This window comes from Myotis daubentonii, chromosome 1 (assembly GCF_963259705.1).
Source record: "Myotis daubentonii chromosome 1, mMyoDau2.1, whole genome shotgun sequence".
Lineage (NCBI taxonomy): Eukaryota > Metazoa > Chordata > Mammalia > Chiroptera > Vespertilionidae > Myotis > Myotis daubentonii.
The window spans coordinates 141918967-141938923 of record NC_081840.1 but is presented as its reverse complement, the minus strand read 5'-3'; the positions used below and the strand labels follow the sequence as shown (position 1 = coordinate 141938923).

The 19957-nt window shown below is 38.9% G+C and overlaps 2 protein-coding genes across 2 annotated transcripts in view; one reads left to right on the top strand and one right to left on the bottom strand.

Annotated features, from left to right (window-relative positions):
- TACR3 (tachykinin receptor 3) overlaps window positions 1-19957 on the top strand; it is a 59338-nt gene that overhangs the window by 19129 nt on the left and 20252 nt on the right. Inside the window, exons 2-3 of the mRNA XM_059661460.1 lie at window positions 602-790; window positions 2422-2572. Of these exons, the coding sequence (XP_059517443.1) occupies window positions 602-790; window positions 2422-2572 (340 nt within the window). The remainder of the gene's footprint in view (window positions 1-601; window positions 791-2421; window positions 2573-19957) is intronic.
- LOC132214350 (large ribosomal subunit protein uL18-like) lies at window positions 7818-8853 on the bottom strand. Its single transcript, XM_059661475.1, has one exon. It carries the CDS (start codon window positions 8779-8781, stop codon window positions 7888-7890), a length of 894 nt encoding a protein of 297 aa, XP_059517458.1. The 5' UTR covers window positions 8782-8853; the 3' UTR covers window positions 7818-7887.

Sequence of the window (19957 nt, the reverse complement as noted above, 5' to 3'; positions counted from 1 at the left end):
ACTTGATTTATTCATCTTTATTTGAATCCTGAACTTGTCTCTTCATGCTTTTAGATGGAAATGTTGATGATATCCTTTATAGGGGTTCTTCATCTTGATCAATCATGTAGGTATTACCCATATTGTCACTAGAATATCTTTTAAAAACTTAAACATATCAAAGAAAAAATGGAGGTCTTGAGGTACTGAATTCATTTTTTAAGCACTTATTACTCACATTTCCTATTCCATTCAGCAGACCTTTATGAATGCTGATAATGTGAGAGGCACAGCACCAAATAATCAAAGTCTTTAACTTACATTATTTTTATTGATCTTGTCTTCACCCATAAGAGGCGGATGTTCTTATTTCTATTTTTAAAATAATGAAGTTGAGGTTCAAAAAGGTTTAAAAAAATGACAAAATAGGATTTGAACCAAATTTGTCTGATTCCAAAGACTATGTTGTAGTTATTACTCTATGCTGCTGCTACCCAAGCAAAATCCTTATCAACTTGTTTACTAGAAGAGAAAGAACCCTGGCCACTGAAACTCCTTTGAAACTACTTTTTAAACTTCACTAACAAGAGACTGACAAAATGGTTTATTTGTTTTCATATAGGTATATGGCCATTATTGATCCCTTGAAACCCAGACTGTCTGCCACAGCAACCAAGATTGTCATTGGCAGCATTTGGATTCTAGCGTTTCTACTAGCCTTTCCTCAGTGTCTTTACTCCAAAACCAAAGTCATGCCGGGCCGTACTCTTTGCTATGTGCAATGGCCAGAAGGTCCCAAACAACATTTCACGTAAGTTAAGTTAGTTCTCTATTGTAATTTTCAATTCAATTTATTGAACAATTAAGGAACTGTAGGTTGGGAGCAACAATTAAACAGATAAGACATAGGCGTTTGCCTCAATGTCTCACATATTACTTGTGAAGACGGACACCTACAAATATTAAAATACATTATGACATGGTCACTAAGTTGGTGTAAATTATGAAGATTTATAACTGAAAAAATGTAATGACTTCTGTATGAGACAGCTCTGGAGAATTTCCTAGAGGAGGTAATAAGCTCAATGGAGATGAAAGCAATACCCAGAGGAGGGGAGGGTTGTTATTGACTGAGAAATGAGTGAGAAGGGAGAAACTAGAGGCCAAAGGTGTTGATTGCTCTTTTAAGAAGCCTGGTTGAAAGGAAGGGGAGTCCTGGTAGGCTCTTGGTTGTGAACCTTTGTTTTAACATTAAAGAAATTTAAACACTAGGTTGAAAAGAAAATAGGAATGTTGTATGATAGAATTTGACATTTCATATTTTGGACCCACCTTAAAAAAGATGAAATACTGATATTTGTGACAACATGGATGGGTCTTGAGAATATCGTTCTAAGTGAAATAAGTCATAAGGGAAAAAGTCAAGAACAATAGGATTTAACTCATATGTGGGATATAAAACTGAAAGCAACAAATGAACAATCAAGACAAAGAAATAAACAAAACCTCATAGACACAGACAATAGTATGGTGCTGATCAGAGGGAAGGGAGGGTGGGGAAGTAGTAAAGGGTAAAGGGAGTAAAAAAAAAACAAACACCAAAGTATTGAGAATATTAGCATACCAAACTCTGTAATTACTTTAAAGCCTCTTAAGAAAGAGGAAGCCAAACAAAAGTTTATACAAATTCTAATTTGACTGTTATATTATTGTTTACCTTCTATTCCTCCCTAATTGCCTCTTTATAATTTTGATTGAAGGCAATGAAATCCTAGAATTTTGTTTGATAATGTATAACATCATGACTAGGTTGTGACTGATACGTCTATGTATTATTTACCAAATTAACAATGCAATGAAATGTTCCATGACTTTGGAAAAATACATGTAAATGTCTTTACCTGATTTTTAAAATCACTGTCAAATAGCTTGTGAATTCAATGTGGCTCACAGTATCATGTAACATTTTTTTTCATTTGGATGAAAAATAATTTATTTCAAGTATGAATGATGTCACTGAACATATAGAATAGTTTTACATAGGAGAAAATATCGTCAGTTGATTACTTTATTCTGCCCCATCTCTTTTCTTCTGACGATACGTTTAATTAGGTTAACCCACTACTTACCAAGCAGAGGAAAGGCATTTATCCTGACCTTCTAGGCAAGGAGGTGGGGATGGGGGGAGGTGTGGTTTAAATGAACACTGCAGCTCAGCTATGTTTTTCATGTATAAAGTAAAGATGGATTGAAATCAACTGGTAGCATTTGGACAACTGTAGGCGACAATAGCTTGGTATGTTACTGAGTGTGAAATGAAGACTTAGAGAAAATGTGGAAATATTCTTTAGCATTTTAAATTATGATTTAAAATGACATGAATTCAAAATCCCACTATTTCATCCCAGCATGTGAGTTTTGTTGTTGTTTTTTTAATTTCAGGTACCATATTATTGTCATTATATTGGTGTACTGTTTCCCATTGCTTGTCATGGGCATCACATACACCATTGTTGGAATCACTCTCTGGGGAGGAGAGATCCCGGGAGACACCTGTGACAAGTATCATGAGCAGCTAAAGGCTAAAAGAAAGGTACTGTTACATATGATTTACCTAGCATTTGTGTAAGTTGTGGCATATCAGAGATCGAGAATACCTACCTATGGTATTTTAATACTGTATAATATCATTTGATGCTTTGCTTCTACTTTTATTTGTCTCATGTTTTCTTTCTTTTTATCCAATTTTTCTTTTGCTTTTTTTTTTTATCTTCTATAAGCCACTGATCATGTGCAATTTCAGTCTGTGGTAGAATAGTCACTTCCCTACAGAAAGACTTTTTAATTACCTTGTTCAGAGTATCCTCAATTACTCCACAAGAAACTTCTGAAATCTTACTTTAAGTGGAGTCCCATTTACTATATTTCTGAAGTTCTAGCTATGTTTCTCCTTTATGTAACAGAATCCTCTGATGCACTTTATAATTTTCCAGAAGCTTCTTTGATCCTAATAATGGCATCTCTTTTATATGTTATAATTTCCTAATATCCATTTACCTATCTCTCCTTCCCTACTTTCCTGACACCGTTCCTCACCCTTTCCCTCACCCCACATTTGATTTCTACATAGCCATCATGTATAGCTGATTAAAAGATGAGAGTTGCATTAATACTCTTCTACAACTTATTGGGTAACATTACAAAGCCAACTTCTGAATATTCACAAGATTATTCAACAAATATTCAAAGATTAAACAAGAAATGCTCTAAAATTATAATATTGACATTTACCAGGATTTTTAATTAAGATTTTATTCAGACTACCATTATGTGACTCAGTGAGTGAGATTTTTGATAAATTTGTAGAGTTAAAAAGAACACAGTCATGTATTCCATCTCCCTCTCTCCAACTGATGTGTACCTAATGCAAATCTGAGAGATTTTTCCAAGGATAAGAGAGTCATGCTAATTATGCCAATTATTATTTATTCAATTTATGATTCACTTACTTATGTAGAACTACCTACTACATGGATACTTCCCTTAAAAAACTCTGAACATCTTAAAAATCCCTTACCTACAAACACTCACTTAACAACAATAAAATTAGGTTTTAAAAATTTAATGTAGAAAATGGATTCCATTTTAGTACTAATATGTTTTTCTTCTGTTATTGACAAATAATGGTAGATAAGACTTACTTTCAGTTAATTTATTATGATCTCTAGTATTTGAAAACAAAAAGTATACATGATCTTTTCTACCTAATTTCAGCCTATAACACTTATTTTTTATTTTATTTCTCTTTTTTAAAAAAATCTTGAAAATGAAGTGCACAAACCACCACATTATGCTTTTAGCATCTAAAAAAGAATCTTAAACTAGGAGAATTTCAATAACTTGGTTGTCTTAAGTGAACAGTTTCTCTTTTGCAATTTCAACCTTCATTTCATAACATCCTACTCATATTGAAAGGTGATCTTTGGAGGGATATTTTCTTATAGCTGTGTTTTAGGCAACATCACATAAAATAACTGATGTGATGTTCTACATATTTCAGAATAATTTCTGCCTTGCTATTACTCACTTAGTCTCCTGTCTTTTGTTAATTATTGGTTTAGGCATCTTTTTTCTTTTTCCTTAACAGTTTTCCCCTGTTCACTCCTAGAAAATTTTAAATAAGTCCAATAATTGTATATGATAGCTCCTTTTTCTTCATATACATGTAATATTTTTCTAGCAAGAAATTAAAATTTAATGAATGTTACTTTTTATTTTTGCACTGAGTCCCAGAAGGAACAAAAACAAGAGAGGATACTCTGCCTTTGCCTCTGTATAACTTACAAAAGTAAGACATAAATATTTCCTTATGATTTCATTCTCTAATTTTAAAGTATAAATGTCAACTTAAATGGAGAGTGTAATCCTTTTGGAATGTTTAAAAAATATAACACATTTAAATTTTTCAGTCCATATGTCTTTCTCTCAGATTGTGTTCTAGGTTGAAATAATACAAAATGACATTTATGTTATGGACTTCCTATAATAAATTACCTTGTTCTTAGAATGCTTTCACAGTCACTTATTGGTATTACTGTGAGTATCTCAAAAGTAACACTGTTTTCCAAAAATTTAAAATTTCAAAATATAGCTAGCTCTCCTCTAAATTGCTTTTTTTAAAATCCGAAATTAAATATTGTCTGGTATGTTTGAAAGAGTTATTTCTAGTAATTGTGCTATATTTATACTTTAATATGTCTACTTAGGTCTAAGATATAGTAAGTCCTTCTCTGAATGGGCCAGGTAATTATATACTGTCTCGTAGAAAATACATCTTTGAAGTTACAGATTTGACTTCAGAGATAAAATAAGAGTTATTGATTAAAATAGTGCAAATTCATTCTGACTGTTGGAAAAAACAACAATTCCATGAACAACACTGAGCCAACCTCCTAGCAATAAAAAATAGTGAATGTTGATTGAGCTCCCAAATACATATTAACTGAAATAAATAAAAATTTGTCAAATCACTGAGAAAATCTTTGCAACTATTGAGAAGCATTGCTTCCATTATTCTTTCTCCTACAATCTTTAGGAATTAGGCTTAATTTCAAACCTTATAGATTAAATTCTTTAAAGAACAGCCAGTAGAAATAAATTACATATCTATTATACAGAACCTTGCATGTCTAAAAAGTTTCAGAATAACAATCCCCACTTGATCTTTGCATAAGTTCTGCCAAAATATGTATTCCGTTTGAAAATAATACTAGTAGATCTAGCTAGCACTAAATATTAAAAAGATGGAATATTAGTCTTAAAAAATAAATTAATATCTCTAGAAATATTTCCTTATTATAAAAATTAGTTTTTTGAAGAACCTAAAAGTCAATATTAAAATTCTATGGCTCCAAACAACTTACTAAGGTCTAGAAGGTAATCTATAGAATTGACTAACATTTGAGTCACATGTATAGTATACTTTCAAAAATGTTAGCAAGCACATTAATAAATTTTCTAATATAAAGTATTTTATAATTTAAAAAGACTTTGAATACCTCATAACACAGCCAAAGATATTCTCAATTTATAGCAAATATTCTAGGTCTTAAAATTCTGCATGTTATACATCCATTGGCTTTAAGTATGTCTATTTAAATATGTATATTGACTTAATAGTCTCTTTAATGTAACAAAGTAGTTAACATAAGAATGCCTGCACTTGAAATAGAAATACCTTCAGACAATTGCAAAATATAAAATATCACACAAAACTCAAGTTCTTGTCTAAGTTAGTGCTTTTTTTTGTGGTAATTATTATTTTTGCCAACATCTTCCTTCAGGAAATGTGTACAGACTATTGTAGGATTGATATAAAATGTTTTTGCAGTTCAAAAAATCTCTTCTAGAATGATAGATCTTATCAGAACCTAAAATTTCATGAGTCTCTTTTGCCTTATTGCTATTTTGAATTAAAATCAAATGCAGTATAAGGAAAAATAACTAAAGGGGGCTAACAGATCTCATATTTAGGATGTTTTGTTAAAGTAAATCAAATACACTTTTTAATTTTTTTTTCAGTTTTGGCAGTAGCATCTGTTTCCTAAATAATCTAGATGTAAAACATAGATGTTGACTCATAAGCCATTGAATATTTATTTGAGTTAAATCTTATGTATAACTAGAGGCCCGGTGCATGAAATCCGTGCACTGGAGAGGGGTGTCCCTCAATCTAGCCTGCACCCTCTCCAATCTGGGACCTAAACCAGCAGGGATCGGGCCTAAACTGGCAGTCGGACATCCCTCTCACAATCTGGGACTGCTGGCTCCCAACCACTTGCCTGCCTGATTGCCCATAACCACTTCTGCCTACCAGCCTGATCACCCCCTAACCACTCCCCTGCCAGCCTGATCAATACTTAACTGCTCCCCTGCTGGCCCAATTGCCCCCAGCTTCCCACCCCTGCTGGCCATCTTGTGTTGGCCATCTTGTGACCAATGGGGGAGGCCATCTTGTGTGAGGGCTTGACGGTCAATTTGCATATTACCGCTTTATTATATAGGATTAGTATATCCATATGACTCCAATTTTAACTCATACACTTAGGAAACAAAAGATTTGAAATCCATCTCTCCTAGTATTATCCCAAACTAAGACTACATTCTTGGCAATTTGGGTGGAAAAAAAAAAGTAATGGAATTAAAATTATTCATAATGACAAAACTTATCCCAAAATATATCTGAGTTTGCCAGCATCTTGGAATAACTATTTAGAAGATAAATGCTAGAAGCCTAGTGATTAGCAAGATGGGAAGAAAATAAATTATACTAATTAATAGATATATAAGTTGGACATAAAACATACATAATATATAAATGATTAAGTTATTAAATTTATCTATATGAAAAAATAAATTGTGGCTAGATAGGGAATGAAAATAGTTATATCAATTTCAATTCATTCATCAAAGGCTATTCATTAAATTTTTCTATTGTGGAAGTACCATGGATGAAATTTTTCTCATATCAGGAAAAACATTTGCAGTCTTGTGCTATCCTTATAAATCAGGTAAAGAAAAATGGACTGTTGTAAACTGTATTACTATTGGCTGAATGTGGACGCTTCAGGTGTGCTGATGAAGAGAATGATGTCGATCTGGATGGAGGGTTTGAGGGACATGCTACAAGCTCATACCTCAGTATTAACTTGTTCAAACTGATCAATAACAAGGATATCAGTTCTGTGACCATGATAAATAAATCAACAGGTAAAGACAGAATATTAAATGACTGAATTAGGAACTGAGCATCGTGCCATGTGACTGGTAGGTTGCATATGCTATAGGGTCTAGATTTCTTTCTTTTTTTTTTTTTTTTTTTTTTTTTTGCTCCTCTTTCATGTTTATTCAGATCTGACCATGTACCTTTCAGCATCTCCACAAAATTAAACCCTTCTAGAGAAAAGACCCAGTATTTTCTGCTCAAAGATTTCATCTGATTAAAGAATCTTAGCTATGTGACCTTCATTGGACAGCTTCCTTTCAAAAATTAAATCCACAGATTAGCACGTTTTGCTTAATTTAAAACCACATACTTTGAAGGTACCTTTCTTCCTACTAATCATCTGGTTACAATAAATGAAAGAAGTATTTCCTAGTGGAAGGCTGGTATGTTGCTTGTCAGACTTGAGAACAGAAGCCCAAGCAGCAGGTGTGAACTTTGAGTCAATACACAAGGTATCTTTTTCTAGAAAAAACTATACTTGTTTCTTGAGGAAATATACTGCCAATTTCAGGGTATTTCCTACAGTTTCATTAACAAGAGCTCAACACAGAAATAGCTGTTTGCCTAATAAGTTTATTGTCTCTCTTCTGGAAAATCTTCATAGAAAATTATGATTTGGTTTATTAGCTCTCAGCAGCCCGTTCCTGAGCTCTGAGGAAGCTTGCTTTCTTCTGAGCTACCCGATCTTTCTTCTGGGCAAGAGACATTTTGGGACGGTTCCACCTCTTCTTTTTAACTTCTTTCTTAGGCTTCTTCTCATAGACTGGATTCTCTCGTATAGCGGCATGAGCTTTCTTATACATCTCCTCCATCATGTCTGGAGTTACGTTGTTCTTTATATATTGAGAGAACTGTTTCTTGTAAGCATCTTCATCTTCTTCCATTAGATAACGCATATAATCTGCAACGTTCTGACCCATGATGTGCTTCCAATGTACTTCTGCATTGAATTCCTTGCTTTCTGAATCATAACCAGGGAATCGTTTGGTACTGTGAGGGATAGAGAGGCCTCCATCCACAGCTCCCTTCAGGGCCCCAAAAACTTTATTTCCAGTAGTAGTTCTGGCAAGCCCTGCATCCAAGTAGCAGGTGAAGGCACCAGGTTGACCATCAATGCTTTCCACATTGTATTCATCTCCAGTCACCTCCACCTGGCCTTCATAGATCTTGTCCATGCCAAACCTATTGAGAAGCCTGCGGGCCAGCAGCAGGCCAGTACAATATGCTGCAGCATAATTTGTCAGGCCAACCTTCACACCATACTTGGGGAGTTCATGAGCATAAGCTGCACAAACTATCATATCTCCTTCTATACGGGCATAAGCGATCTGACAGATGATGTCTCGGTTGGTGACGCGGACGATCATCCGGTACTTCGGTGTGTTGTACTTGTTTTTATCCTGGATGACCAAGCGTTTCCGGGCATAGTAATCGGTTTTACCCTCTCGCCGTCTTCTGAATTTCACTTGGTATCGCTTGAAGTAGGCCTTATTCTTGACAACTTTCACAAACCCCATCCTGCGGAAGAGAGACCCACGGCCGCGGCTCGCCACAGACCTGCAGGCCTAGCCTAACTCTGGTGGAGAAAAAGCGGGTCTAGATTTCTTGGCTGACTAGAAAGAATGAGGTCTTGGATGTCAAGGATCCGCTTTCTAGTTCTTGCCCTGTCTATGTGTGATCTTAGACACATCTCTTTAATTTTCTTAGGCTCTGTTGACTGAAAATTGTGGAAGTTGTAGGAAGGACCTTTTGGAATTAAAATCTGTAGTTCTAATGCTCAGCATGATGCCTTTTATATAGCAGACACTTAATTCGTATTGATATTTCCTCTTTCTTCTTCCATTTTCTACTTTTTTCAATATAGAGAGCCTAAAATTACACGTAGAATTCATGTCCAGACATTTATATCTGATTCTCATTTTACGCTTTTTAGTTAATCAAGAATTTGTATTTTAGACCATTGTAGATTTTATCAAGATTTATAGTCAAGATAAATTACATTAAGGCTAAAATAAATTTCCAAGGGGCCTAAAGTAGCTTGGTTTTTTTCTAATTATTAGTTTAACAAGAAATATAAAGGGTAAATTTTCTGTAACTATATTTAACCAAGAAACAACAGCAGGTCAACAAAAAAGAAAAAAAGTTATTTTCAATTGTTCAGGTTTAACCTATAAACCTCTTACTCTTGGAGAAATATTCATTAAAACAAGGTGACTCAAGAACTTGGTAGCACATTTCCTTCTCTGTGTTTTCATATTTACATTATAGTTTATTCTATAAATCTGAATTTTTGCTTCACCATTATCTTTTTGTTAGCTACCTAGATATAGCAAATAAAATAATACAATATGAATATATTTTTCTAAAAGAGAGCTTATTGTGCAATATCAGTATTGGTAAATGTTCAGAGTAATTGAGAAACCGCTGAACTATTGGCTCTGTGAAGGAACTAGAATTTTTCTGTCTGGCATATTACCCATAACCAATTTTTTATCTTTATGTACTTCATTTGTTTTTTGTAATAAAAAACTTTGCTAATATCCACATGTCTTAGATTTTAAATATTAATACATTATATAGATGTACAAGCTTGTATATAATGCAGTGTGATTTACTTATCTTTCTGTCCCTCCTCATTTCCATGCCTATAGGACACATTTTCACTTATTTTCATGCATCTTTCCCCAATCATTTGTCATAATAATATTATATTATTAATCATAAAGCCACATATTCCTTTAAAATATTTTTATATTTTTAAAAAATACATACCTCATGTATCTTACTTTCTTTTGAAAATATGTATTATTATCCAGGCATAAAACCAACATTTCAGTAGTAGATTTCCTAGGGAAATGAAAATCAAGAACCATAAAATATGTTTGTAAATTTCTCTCATGTATCACAACCTCTCTCCTCAATGAAGAAAAATATTGTAAACAATTTTATATAGAAGTTTTAAATTATTTACCAACTATTATTCATGCACATAGTTTGGAAAACGTGTGTGTTTTTATAGATAAATCAATAAACACCAATAGGACATATTTGTTTTTTATATTACTAAAATTATCTATCTAGTTTAACCCATTGGAATATGATAAAAATGTATCCAGTTGGGTCTTTAAAGGTCTCATTTTTATAAAAGAAAAGAAGTAAATCAAAACAAAGTTAAAAAGGCAAAAACACCTGAAATTTATGATAAGAAAGAATAATATTACCATGAAATACTTCTAATTAAAACATTGGAATTTAAAGAAAACTAACAGCTATTTGTTCCCATTGGCTAACATGGGCCCTCCTTGGGGCTGTACCTGCAATCAGGAGTGTCTTCTACACCTGAGCTTTCCATTGATTGCAATTGCCATTTTCTTTAAACACCTCGATTAAATCTTTTCCAAGCTCTGTAAGTGTGACAATGGATGGGAAACATTCTGAAAAGCCTAAAAAGGCTTCTGTGTGTTTCTTAACAGTAGTACTTGGAAACTAGGAATGTTATTCCTTTTCAAAAGATAAAAGATGGCACTTTAGAAGGAATTACCTGCTGTCTCTGAGAGCTTGCAATCACTTGAGATGGTTTCTATATGGATTACCCGTTAACATTTCTCATCCCACAATTACTGGGGCCAGAAAATTAGAACTAGATTCAAGCATCATGGATTTCTGAAAGAAAAATGGAACTTAGCATATAAAAATCTATAACAAGTGGGATAATTCACAGTATTCAGGATACATATACACACGCACAAACAAAGAGTATGTCATTGTAGATATTAGAAAATTTCTAAATAGATTAGATTGAGTCACACTCTTCTAGTGATTTCATAATGTGTTTGTTATTTAAAACTTAGATCCATCTGAAGTTTATTTATTTAAGCTGTGGATGAGACTTCCGTTTTATTTTTTAGATGCTTCCTGTTTTACCTACTACCATGTATTGAGTAACCCATTTTTTCCAACACTAATTTAAAATCTCACAATTGTCATTCTAATGTCTCAAATGTGTTTGAAATTCAGTCAGTATTTTCTCTTCTGTATCTATAGCCTCTCTGGCTGTTCATGCATTATCAACACACTGATTAAATTAATCAAGCTTTATAATGTATTTTAATAGCCCTAGTTATCAGGGCAGCTCTCTACCCCTATTTACTCTTCTTTATTTTTCCAGAATTTTCTTAGCTATTCTTGCTTGTTTATTTTTACATATAAAATTTATAAATATCAGTTTGTCTAGTTTAAAATTATTTTTATTTATGAAATTGAATTATTTATTAACTTTGATGTGTGGATAAAAAAATGGCATTCCTTTATGTAACTCAGGCAATTGAATGTAGTGACTAGAAGTAGTTTCTTAGTAGGTGTGCCAGGTTCAAAGGCTCACTCTGGCACATATCTTGAGCAATATAAAATATTGCTCTTTGGAGAGGTTACAATCCCTATAAAATGAAATGAAATAATAATACATACTCATGTAGTTGCATAGAGATTAAATAAGGCAATACATATCAAGCATTTTAAAAAGTGCCTGGCTTATAGAACTGATCTCAGTAAATAGTACCTATTACTTCAGGCAATATATTGTGAATATATGTGCCAGTATTGTGAACATCAGAAAGCATCATATGGTAGAAAGTAAAAAGTTATCAAACTGGTCATTTATTTTTTTAAACATCATAGTGACCTATATTTTATAGTGAGTCATAGTTTGCAAATAACTTCCACATATATATTATTTATTTCTCATATTTTTTCTTTTTTTACAGAAAAATAAAACTGAGTCTCAAATGTACAAAATTAATAAGTGCCAGAACTTGGACATGAATCCTGGACAAAAGATTTTAGGGTTGTGTTGTTTTAAAGAATTCAAAGGACCAGGTTTCAGAATGACATTTTATCTCTGAACTAGAGGCCCCATGCACAAAATTTGTGCACTGGCAGGGAGAGGGGTGGCTTGGGGATCTCTCAGCCCAGCCTGCATCCTCTCGCAGTCCAGGAGCCCTTTGGAGAGCGGGCCTAAGCCAGCAGTCAGACATCATTAGTACTGCTGCAGAGGCAGGAGAGGCTCCCACCACTGCCACTGCGCTCGCCAGCTGTGCGCCCTGCTCAAGGCTTCTGGCTGAGTGGCGCTCCCACAGGGGGAGCGCACTGACCACCACGGGGCAGTTCTTGCATTGAGCATCTGTTCTCTTGTGGTCAGTGGGTGTCATAGTGACAGGTCGTTTGCCATTCGGTTGATTTGCATATTAGTCTTTTATTATATAAGATATTTGTTGTATTAAACAAGGTGCTTTTTCATCCATTATCTATACTAATCTTCACAATATCCCTGTGTGGTAGGCCTGGGACAAATTTAACAAATAAGGAACTGAAGTTCTGGATAGGTGAAAGTTGCCCAAATTCATATGGCTGGTAATTGTGCAAATCCATTCAGTCCTGTGGAATGCAAGACAACCATTCATTCCATTACAATGAACTGCAAAGAACTGGTGGCTACCCTTAGCCACTCTCTTACCCATTAAATTTTCCTGCCCATTATTCCATTATACTTCCTGACTTTAGAACAGTGGTTCTTACCCTTCCTAATGACACAACCCTTTAATACAGTTCCTCATGTTGTGGTGACCCCCAACCATAAAATTATTTTCGTTGCTGCTTCATAACTGTAATTTTGCTACTGTTATGAATTGTAATGTAAATATCTGATATGCAGGATGTATTTTCATTGTTACAAATTGAACATAATTAAAGCATATTGATTAATCACAAAACAATATGTAATTATGTATGTGTTTTCCGATGGCCTTAGGTGACCCCTGTGAAAGGGTCGTTTGACCCCCAAAGGGGTCGCGACCCACAGGTTGAGAACCACTGCTCTAGAATATAGTCTGTCTAATAGAAATTACTGCAATAATGGAAATGGCCCATATCTGTACTATTTAATGTAGTAGCTATTAGCCACATTTAGCTGAATACTAAAATACTACAATACTACTTTTCTTAAAAATTTTTGATGAGGGTTAATCAAGTTAATGTATGTGTTGAAGCATCTGGTACCTAATGCTCATAAATATGCAATCCCAATCTGCATTTACTTTTGTCTTTTCATAAGACAAAAATAAACCTACTTACGATCACTAATAGCAAGAATAGTGCTTGTGATAGCTCTATTAAAGCAACTAGCATTTATTGTGCCTATTACTAAGCCAGATGCTTGATTTACATGTGTTGAGTAGATAGTTGAATTCTGACAAGTGCACAAGGTAGGCGGTATTGTTATTTTCATTTTACAGATGAAGAAAGACTAACCAAATAGATTAAGTAATTACCTAGCCTATTGAATGACAGTCAGAATTTGAATCCAGAATTTCTGACTCTAGAGAATGTGTTCTTAACCTCTATATTATACTGATCACTTCTGAACTTTGTTCAAGGGTGAGGATAGGGAAGTAAATAAGATAAAGTAATTTCTTAGTTATTTTTACATTTATTTAACAGTAGTACATTTTTGTATTATTTGTTGACATGGTCTGCCTTTAAAGGCTTTTGTATATTAAACTAATATATTAAAAATAAATAATATTTAAGGGAAAAAAATATTTTCCAGTACCAGCAGTCAACTTAAAAATTAATTCTTGCCCTAGCTGGTTTGGCTCAGTCGCTAGAGCAGTGGTCGGCAAACTCATTAGTCAACAGAGCCAAATATCAACAGTACAACGATTGAAATTTCTTTTGAGAGCCAAATTTTTAAAACTTAAACTATATAGGTAGGTACATTGTTATTAACTTAATTAGGGTACTCTTAAGCTGGCATTTGCTAAAAACGTCCTCAATCTGATTGAGGTACGTTCGCTGAGGTCGACCCCTTCCAATTCTCCCATCTACACTCATCTTGTATACTTGTTTCGTCTATCTCCTTTCGTTCATCCTCTCTATATGTCCAAACAATGTCAACATTCCTTTCTCAATCCTCGACACTACATCTTCTTTCACTCCACAACGTTCCCTGTAAGTGTGCGCCCGCATGTGGTATTTTGTGGAAGAGCCACACTCAAGGGGCCAAAGAGCCTCATGTGGCTCATGAACCGCAGTTTGCCGACCACTGGGCTAGAGCATCAACATGCAGACTGAAGGGTTCTGGGTTTGATTCTGGTCAAGGGCACATGCTCAAGTTCACAGGCTCAATCCCCAGAAGGGGGTGAGCAGTAGGCAGCCAATCAATGATTCTCTCTCATCATTGATGTTTCTATCTCTCTCTCCCTCTCTCATCCTCTCTGAAATCAATAAAAATATATATTTTTTAAAAATTAATTCATGCCTGGTTGGGTAGGGCTCAGTAGTTGAGCATCAACCTATGAACTAGGAGGTCATGGTTCAATTCCTAGTCAGGCTATATGACCAGGTTGCAGGCTCAATCCCAAGTATAAGGTATGTAGGAGACAGACAATAATGATTCTCTATCATCGTTGATCTTTCTATCTCTCTTTCTCTCCCTTCCTCTCTGAAATCACTAAAAATATATTTTTAAAAAGCTTAAAAATTATTCATCAGGAAACTAGGATTGCATGCAATTACCAAAGTGAGGAAATATCTAATTTAGATATATAAAAATGTCCATTAGTATAAAATCTGTTTTTTATTATTAAAAATTGTGTCACTTAATTGTTTATTTTGTTTTAGTTTAAATGAGTTGGGGGTGTTTTTTTTTTTGTGTGTGTGTGTGTGTTTTTTAATGGGGTAGAGGTGTTAAAGTTTTTATTGTCCCAGTATTTACATGGATAGCAGGAGCTCAGGGTCATTTAGAGTCTTGTCCTTCTTTGTTATTCCTTCTTTGGAGTTCTGTTGGAAAGGACAGCCAGGGTTTGTGACTCTCCATCCTTCTAGGCAGCCAGCTGATGATTGACACATCAGGATACTCACAATCAAAACTAGCTGTGTGGTGGTAAACAAGGACCTTGTTGTCACTGGGCCCATTTGCTGGGGTCCAACCCCAGCAGGTCCAGGGGTCCCCAAAGGTGTGGACAGAGTTGGCAAAGAAGGAATGACACGGAGACAGTGTTCAGTTGATCAGCAGCCTAGCCAGGATCTCCAGCCAAGTTCTGGTTCAGTTCTATCACTAGGTTCTTCAGCCAGGTTCTGTCTAGGTTCTCCAGCCAAACTCTGGTTTAGGATCTCCAGCCAGGTTCTGTCCAGGATCTTTTGCCATGCTCTCTCGCTAGGTTCTGTCTCTAGGTTCTGTCTCTAAATGAGTTTTTAACATAATAAAGCTCACTTTAATACATACTGAATAAAAACACTACACAAAAATCTTAACAAATTCACCTTAGTTAGTATAATACCCTAAAGTGTCGTGTAAGACTCCCTCCACATTTTACATGGAGTAGGGTTCGGTATCTGAAAGAGGAGCCGCACAACAAATGAGAGAAAAAGACATGAGATAATTTTGCAATATTGGGGGACCAGGCGGCAAGTCCCGAAGGACTTCCTCCGTGCTCAGGCCTCACCAAGCTTTTATTGATCTGGGATGCCCCCATAGCATAGCCCTTAGGCAGGTGACCCCTAGTAACAAGCAGACTAGCCCATCAGCAAGGATTTACATAATAATAAATGGGGGAGTAGTTTCAGCTACCACTGTCTGGACAAACAGAGATGGCGCCTAGCTCCGACATTTGCTAGGGCTTCAAAGGCACCCCGCCTTCGGGGGGGTTCTCTGTCTACGCTTATCAGATAGTGAAGGGAATAAACAGTTTCCCACACTAAAGCATATGGATATTAATTCATGGTTTTGAAACATCTAAAACAATTCCACAATAACTATGTTGTCATTGCCAAATATCAGTAGACAAATATAAATATAACTAGAGGCCCAGTGCACAAAAATCTGTGCACTCAGGAGGGAGAGAGGGTCCTTCAGCCAGGCCTGTGCCCTCTCGCAGTCTGGGACCCCTCGGGAGGTAATGACCTGCTGGCTTAGGCCTGCTTCCGGTTGGCAGAGGGCAGGCCCAATCCCTGGTGCAGCCCCTGGTTGAGCTTAGAGCAGGGCCGATTGGGGAGTTGGGGCACCACCTCCTAACACACACAGAGCAGGGCCGATGGGGAGGTTGCGGCGCCACCCCCTGTCACACACAGAGCAGGGCCCATCAGGGGGGTTGGGGCTCTGTACCCTGTCACACACAGAGCAGGAAGATCAGGGGGTTGAGGCACCGCCACTGTCACACTCAGGGCAGGGCCAATGGGGAGGTTATGGCTCTACCCCGTCACACACAGAGCAGGGTCCTTGTGGGGGTGGTTGGGGTGCCGCACCCTGTCACACACAGAGCCGCAGGGCAATCAGGGGTTTGGGGAGCTCCCCCCTATCAGGCACAGAGCAGGGTTGATCAGGGGGTTGGGGCACCTTCCCCTGTCACGAACAGAGCAGGGCGGATAGGGAGGTTGTGGCCCAGCCCCCTGTCACACACAGAGACGCAGGGTGATCAGGGGGTTTGGTCGCTGCCCCCTGTCACGCTGATCCCAGTGCCAGGAGGCCTCGCGGCTCTACTGATCCCGGTGTTGGGAGGCATATTACCCTTTTACTATATAGGATAGAGGCCTGGTGCACGGGTGGGGACTGGCTGGTTTGCCCTGGATCAGGGTGGGGGTCCCCACTGGGGTGCTTGGCCAGCCTGGATGAGAGGATGATGGCTGTTTGCATCTGGTCACACCCCCTTCAGGGTGGGGGTCCCCACTGGGGTGCCTGGCCAGTCTGGGTGAGGGGCGGAGGGCCGTTTTCAGGCTGGCAGGTGACTGAAGCTCCCAACAGCTCCTTTTTCTTTTTTTTTTATTCTGGGCCAGCTTTAGCTCTGAGGCTTGGCTCCAGCACTGAGGCCTCAGCTGCTGAAAGCAGGCATCTGGTTTGTTTGGGTTCTATAATTGTAACACTGTTGCGGTCCTGCTCACTCCAGCTCTGAGATCTCGGCTTGCTAAAAGCAGGGATCTGCGTTTGTTCTATAATTGAAACGCTGTTGCGGTCCTGCTGGCTGAAGCCTGGCTGGCCGGTTTCTGGGGTTTTCTTTAGCTTCTATATTTGTAACAATGTTTCAAACTGCAAGCTCAGCGGCCGGCAAGGCAGGCGGGGAACGTTAGCTTCCTCTGTCACTGAAGCAAGCAAGCCTCCTGTTCGCTTCAAGCTGCCTGGGTGCCAGCCGCCATCTTGGTTGGCAGTTAATTTGCATATCCTGCTGATTAGCCATTGGGAAGGGTAGCGGAGGTATGACTAACTACCATGTTTCTCTATTATTAGATAGGATTGTTTTTGTATTTAGAGAAAAATCTAAAATCCAAATAAGCCCAATATTTTGTCTGTACCTGAGAGAGAGAGAGAGAGCATTATCTTGTTTGAATCACCACTTTTCTATGGGTTTAGTCTTATTTATAAAACTAGAGTCCCAGTGCATACATTTGTGCACCAGTGGGTTCCCTCAGCATGGCCTGCACCCTCTCACAATCCAGGACCCTCCAGGGATGTCAGACTGCTGGTTTCAGCCCAATCCCCGCAGGCCAGGTCGAGGGACCCCACCGGTGCACAAATCTGTGCATCGGGCCTCTAGTATGCATATAAGACCTTTGTTTAATCTCTTCCCACCCTCCCCTCTTCCCTCTGAAACTCATCAGTCTGTTCCATATTTCCATGCCTGGGCATTGAGCATCTGCCCCCTAGTGGTCAGTGTGGGTCATAGCTACATGTAGAACAGTCGCTTAGGCTTTTATATATATAGACTACAGGCCCGGTGCACAAAAATTTGTGCACTCGGGGGGGAAAGGGAGTCCCTCAGCCCGGCCAGTGCCCTCTCGCAATCTGGGACCCCTTGGGTGATAACGACCTGCTGGCTTAGGCCCAATCCCAGGTGGCAGAGGGCAGGCCCAATCCCTAGGTTCAGCCCCTGGTCAGGCTCAGAGCAGGGCTGACTGGGGAGTTGGGGTGCCGCCCCCTGTCATGCACAAAGCAGGGCAGATCGGGAGCTTGAGATGCCACCCTCAGTCATGTTCAAGGTAGGGCCGTTTGGGGGGTTGGGACATCGCCCCCTGTCACACTCAAGGCATGGCCGATGGGGAGGTTATGGCTCTACCCCGTCACACACAGAGCAGGGCCCATGGGGGGTGGTTGGGGCACCGCCTTCTATCACCCACAGACCAGGGCCAATCAGGGGGTTGGGGCGCCGCCACTGTCACACTCAGGGCAGGGCCCATCAGGGGGGTTGGGGCTCCATACCCTGTCACGCATAGAGCAGGGCTGATCAGGGGGTTGTGGAGCTCCCCCCTGTCACTCACAGAGTAGGGCCTATCAGAGTGTTGGGGAGCTCCCCCCTGTCATGCACAGAGCAGGGCCTATCAGGGGGTTGAGGACCTCCCCCCGTCATTCACAGAGTAGGGCCGATAGGGAAGTTGGGGCACTGCCCCCTGTCACACACAGAGCAGGGCGGATCAGGGGGTTGGGGTGCCACACCCTGTCACACTCAGGGCAGGTCTGATGGGGAGGTTATGGCTCTACCCCGTCACACACAGAGCATGGCCTGTGGCGGGGTGGGGGGGAGGGTTGGGCACCGCACCCTGTCACACACAGAGCTGCAGGGCGATCAGGGGTTTGGGGAGCTCCCCCCTATCAGACACAGGGCAGGGCTGATCAGGGGGTTGGGGCGCCTTCCCCTGTCACGAATAGAGCAGGGCGGATAGGGAGGTTGTGGCCCCGCCCCTGTCACACACAGAGCCTCAGGGCGATCAGGGGATTTGGGCGCTGCCCCCTGTCACGCTGATCCCTGTGCTGGGAGGCCTTGTGGCTCCGCTGATCCCGGTGCTGGGAGGCATATTACCCTTTTACTATATAGGATAGAGGCCTGGTACATGGGTGGGGGCCGGCTGGTTCGCCCTGAAGGGTGTCCTGGATCAAGGTGGGGGTCCTCACTGGGGTGCCTGGCCATCCTGGATGAGGGGATGATGGCTGTTTGCAGCTGGCCACACCCCCTTCAGGGTGGGGGTTCCCACTGGGGTGCCTGGCCAGTCTGGGTGAGGGGCTGAGGGCTGTTTGCAGGCTGGTGGGTGACTGAAGCTCCCAACTGCTCCTTTTTTTCTTTTTTTTCTTTTTTATTCTGGGCCAGCTTTAGCTCTGAGGCTTGGCTCTAGCTCTTAGGCCTATGCTGCTGAAAGCAGGTACCTGGTTTGTTTGGGTTCTATAATGGAAACACTGTTTCAACTCCAGCTCTGAGATCTCAGCTGGCTGAAAGCAGGTTTCTGGGGTTTTGTTTAGCTTCCATATTTGTAACAATGTTTCAAACTGCAAGCTCAGAGGCCGGCAGCGGCAGGCGGAGAACGTTGGAGTCCTCCATCACTGAAGCAAGCAAGCCTCATTTTAGTTTCAAGCTGCCTGGCTGCCAGCCGTCATCTTGGCTGGCAGTTAATTTGCATATCGCCCTGATTTGCCAATGGGAAGGGTAGCGGACGTACGGCTAATTACCATGTTTCTCTTTTATTATATTGGATGAGAAGATTGAACTAGAGTAGCTCTAAGTTTCCTTCTAGCTATAAACATCCATAATAGTGATTCATCAAATATTCAACATCTAACATATATCAGGCATTTGTGCACAATGATTTTACTTAAACCTTATAAAATCCTATAAAAGAGGGTATATTTCAGGTCAGGAATATTAGTAGGCCAAACTC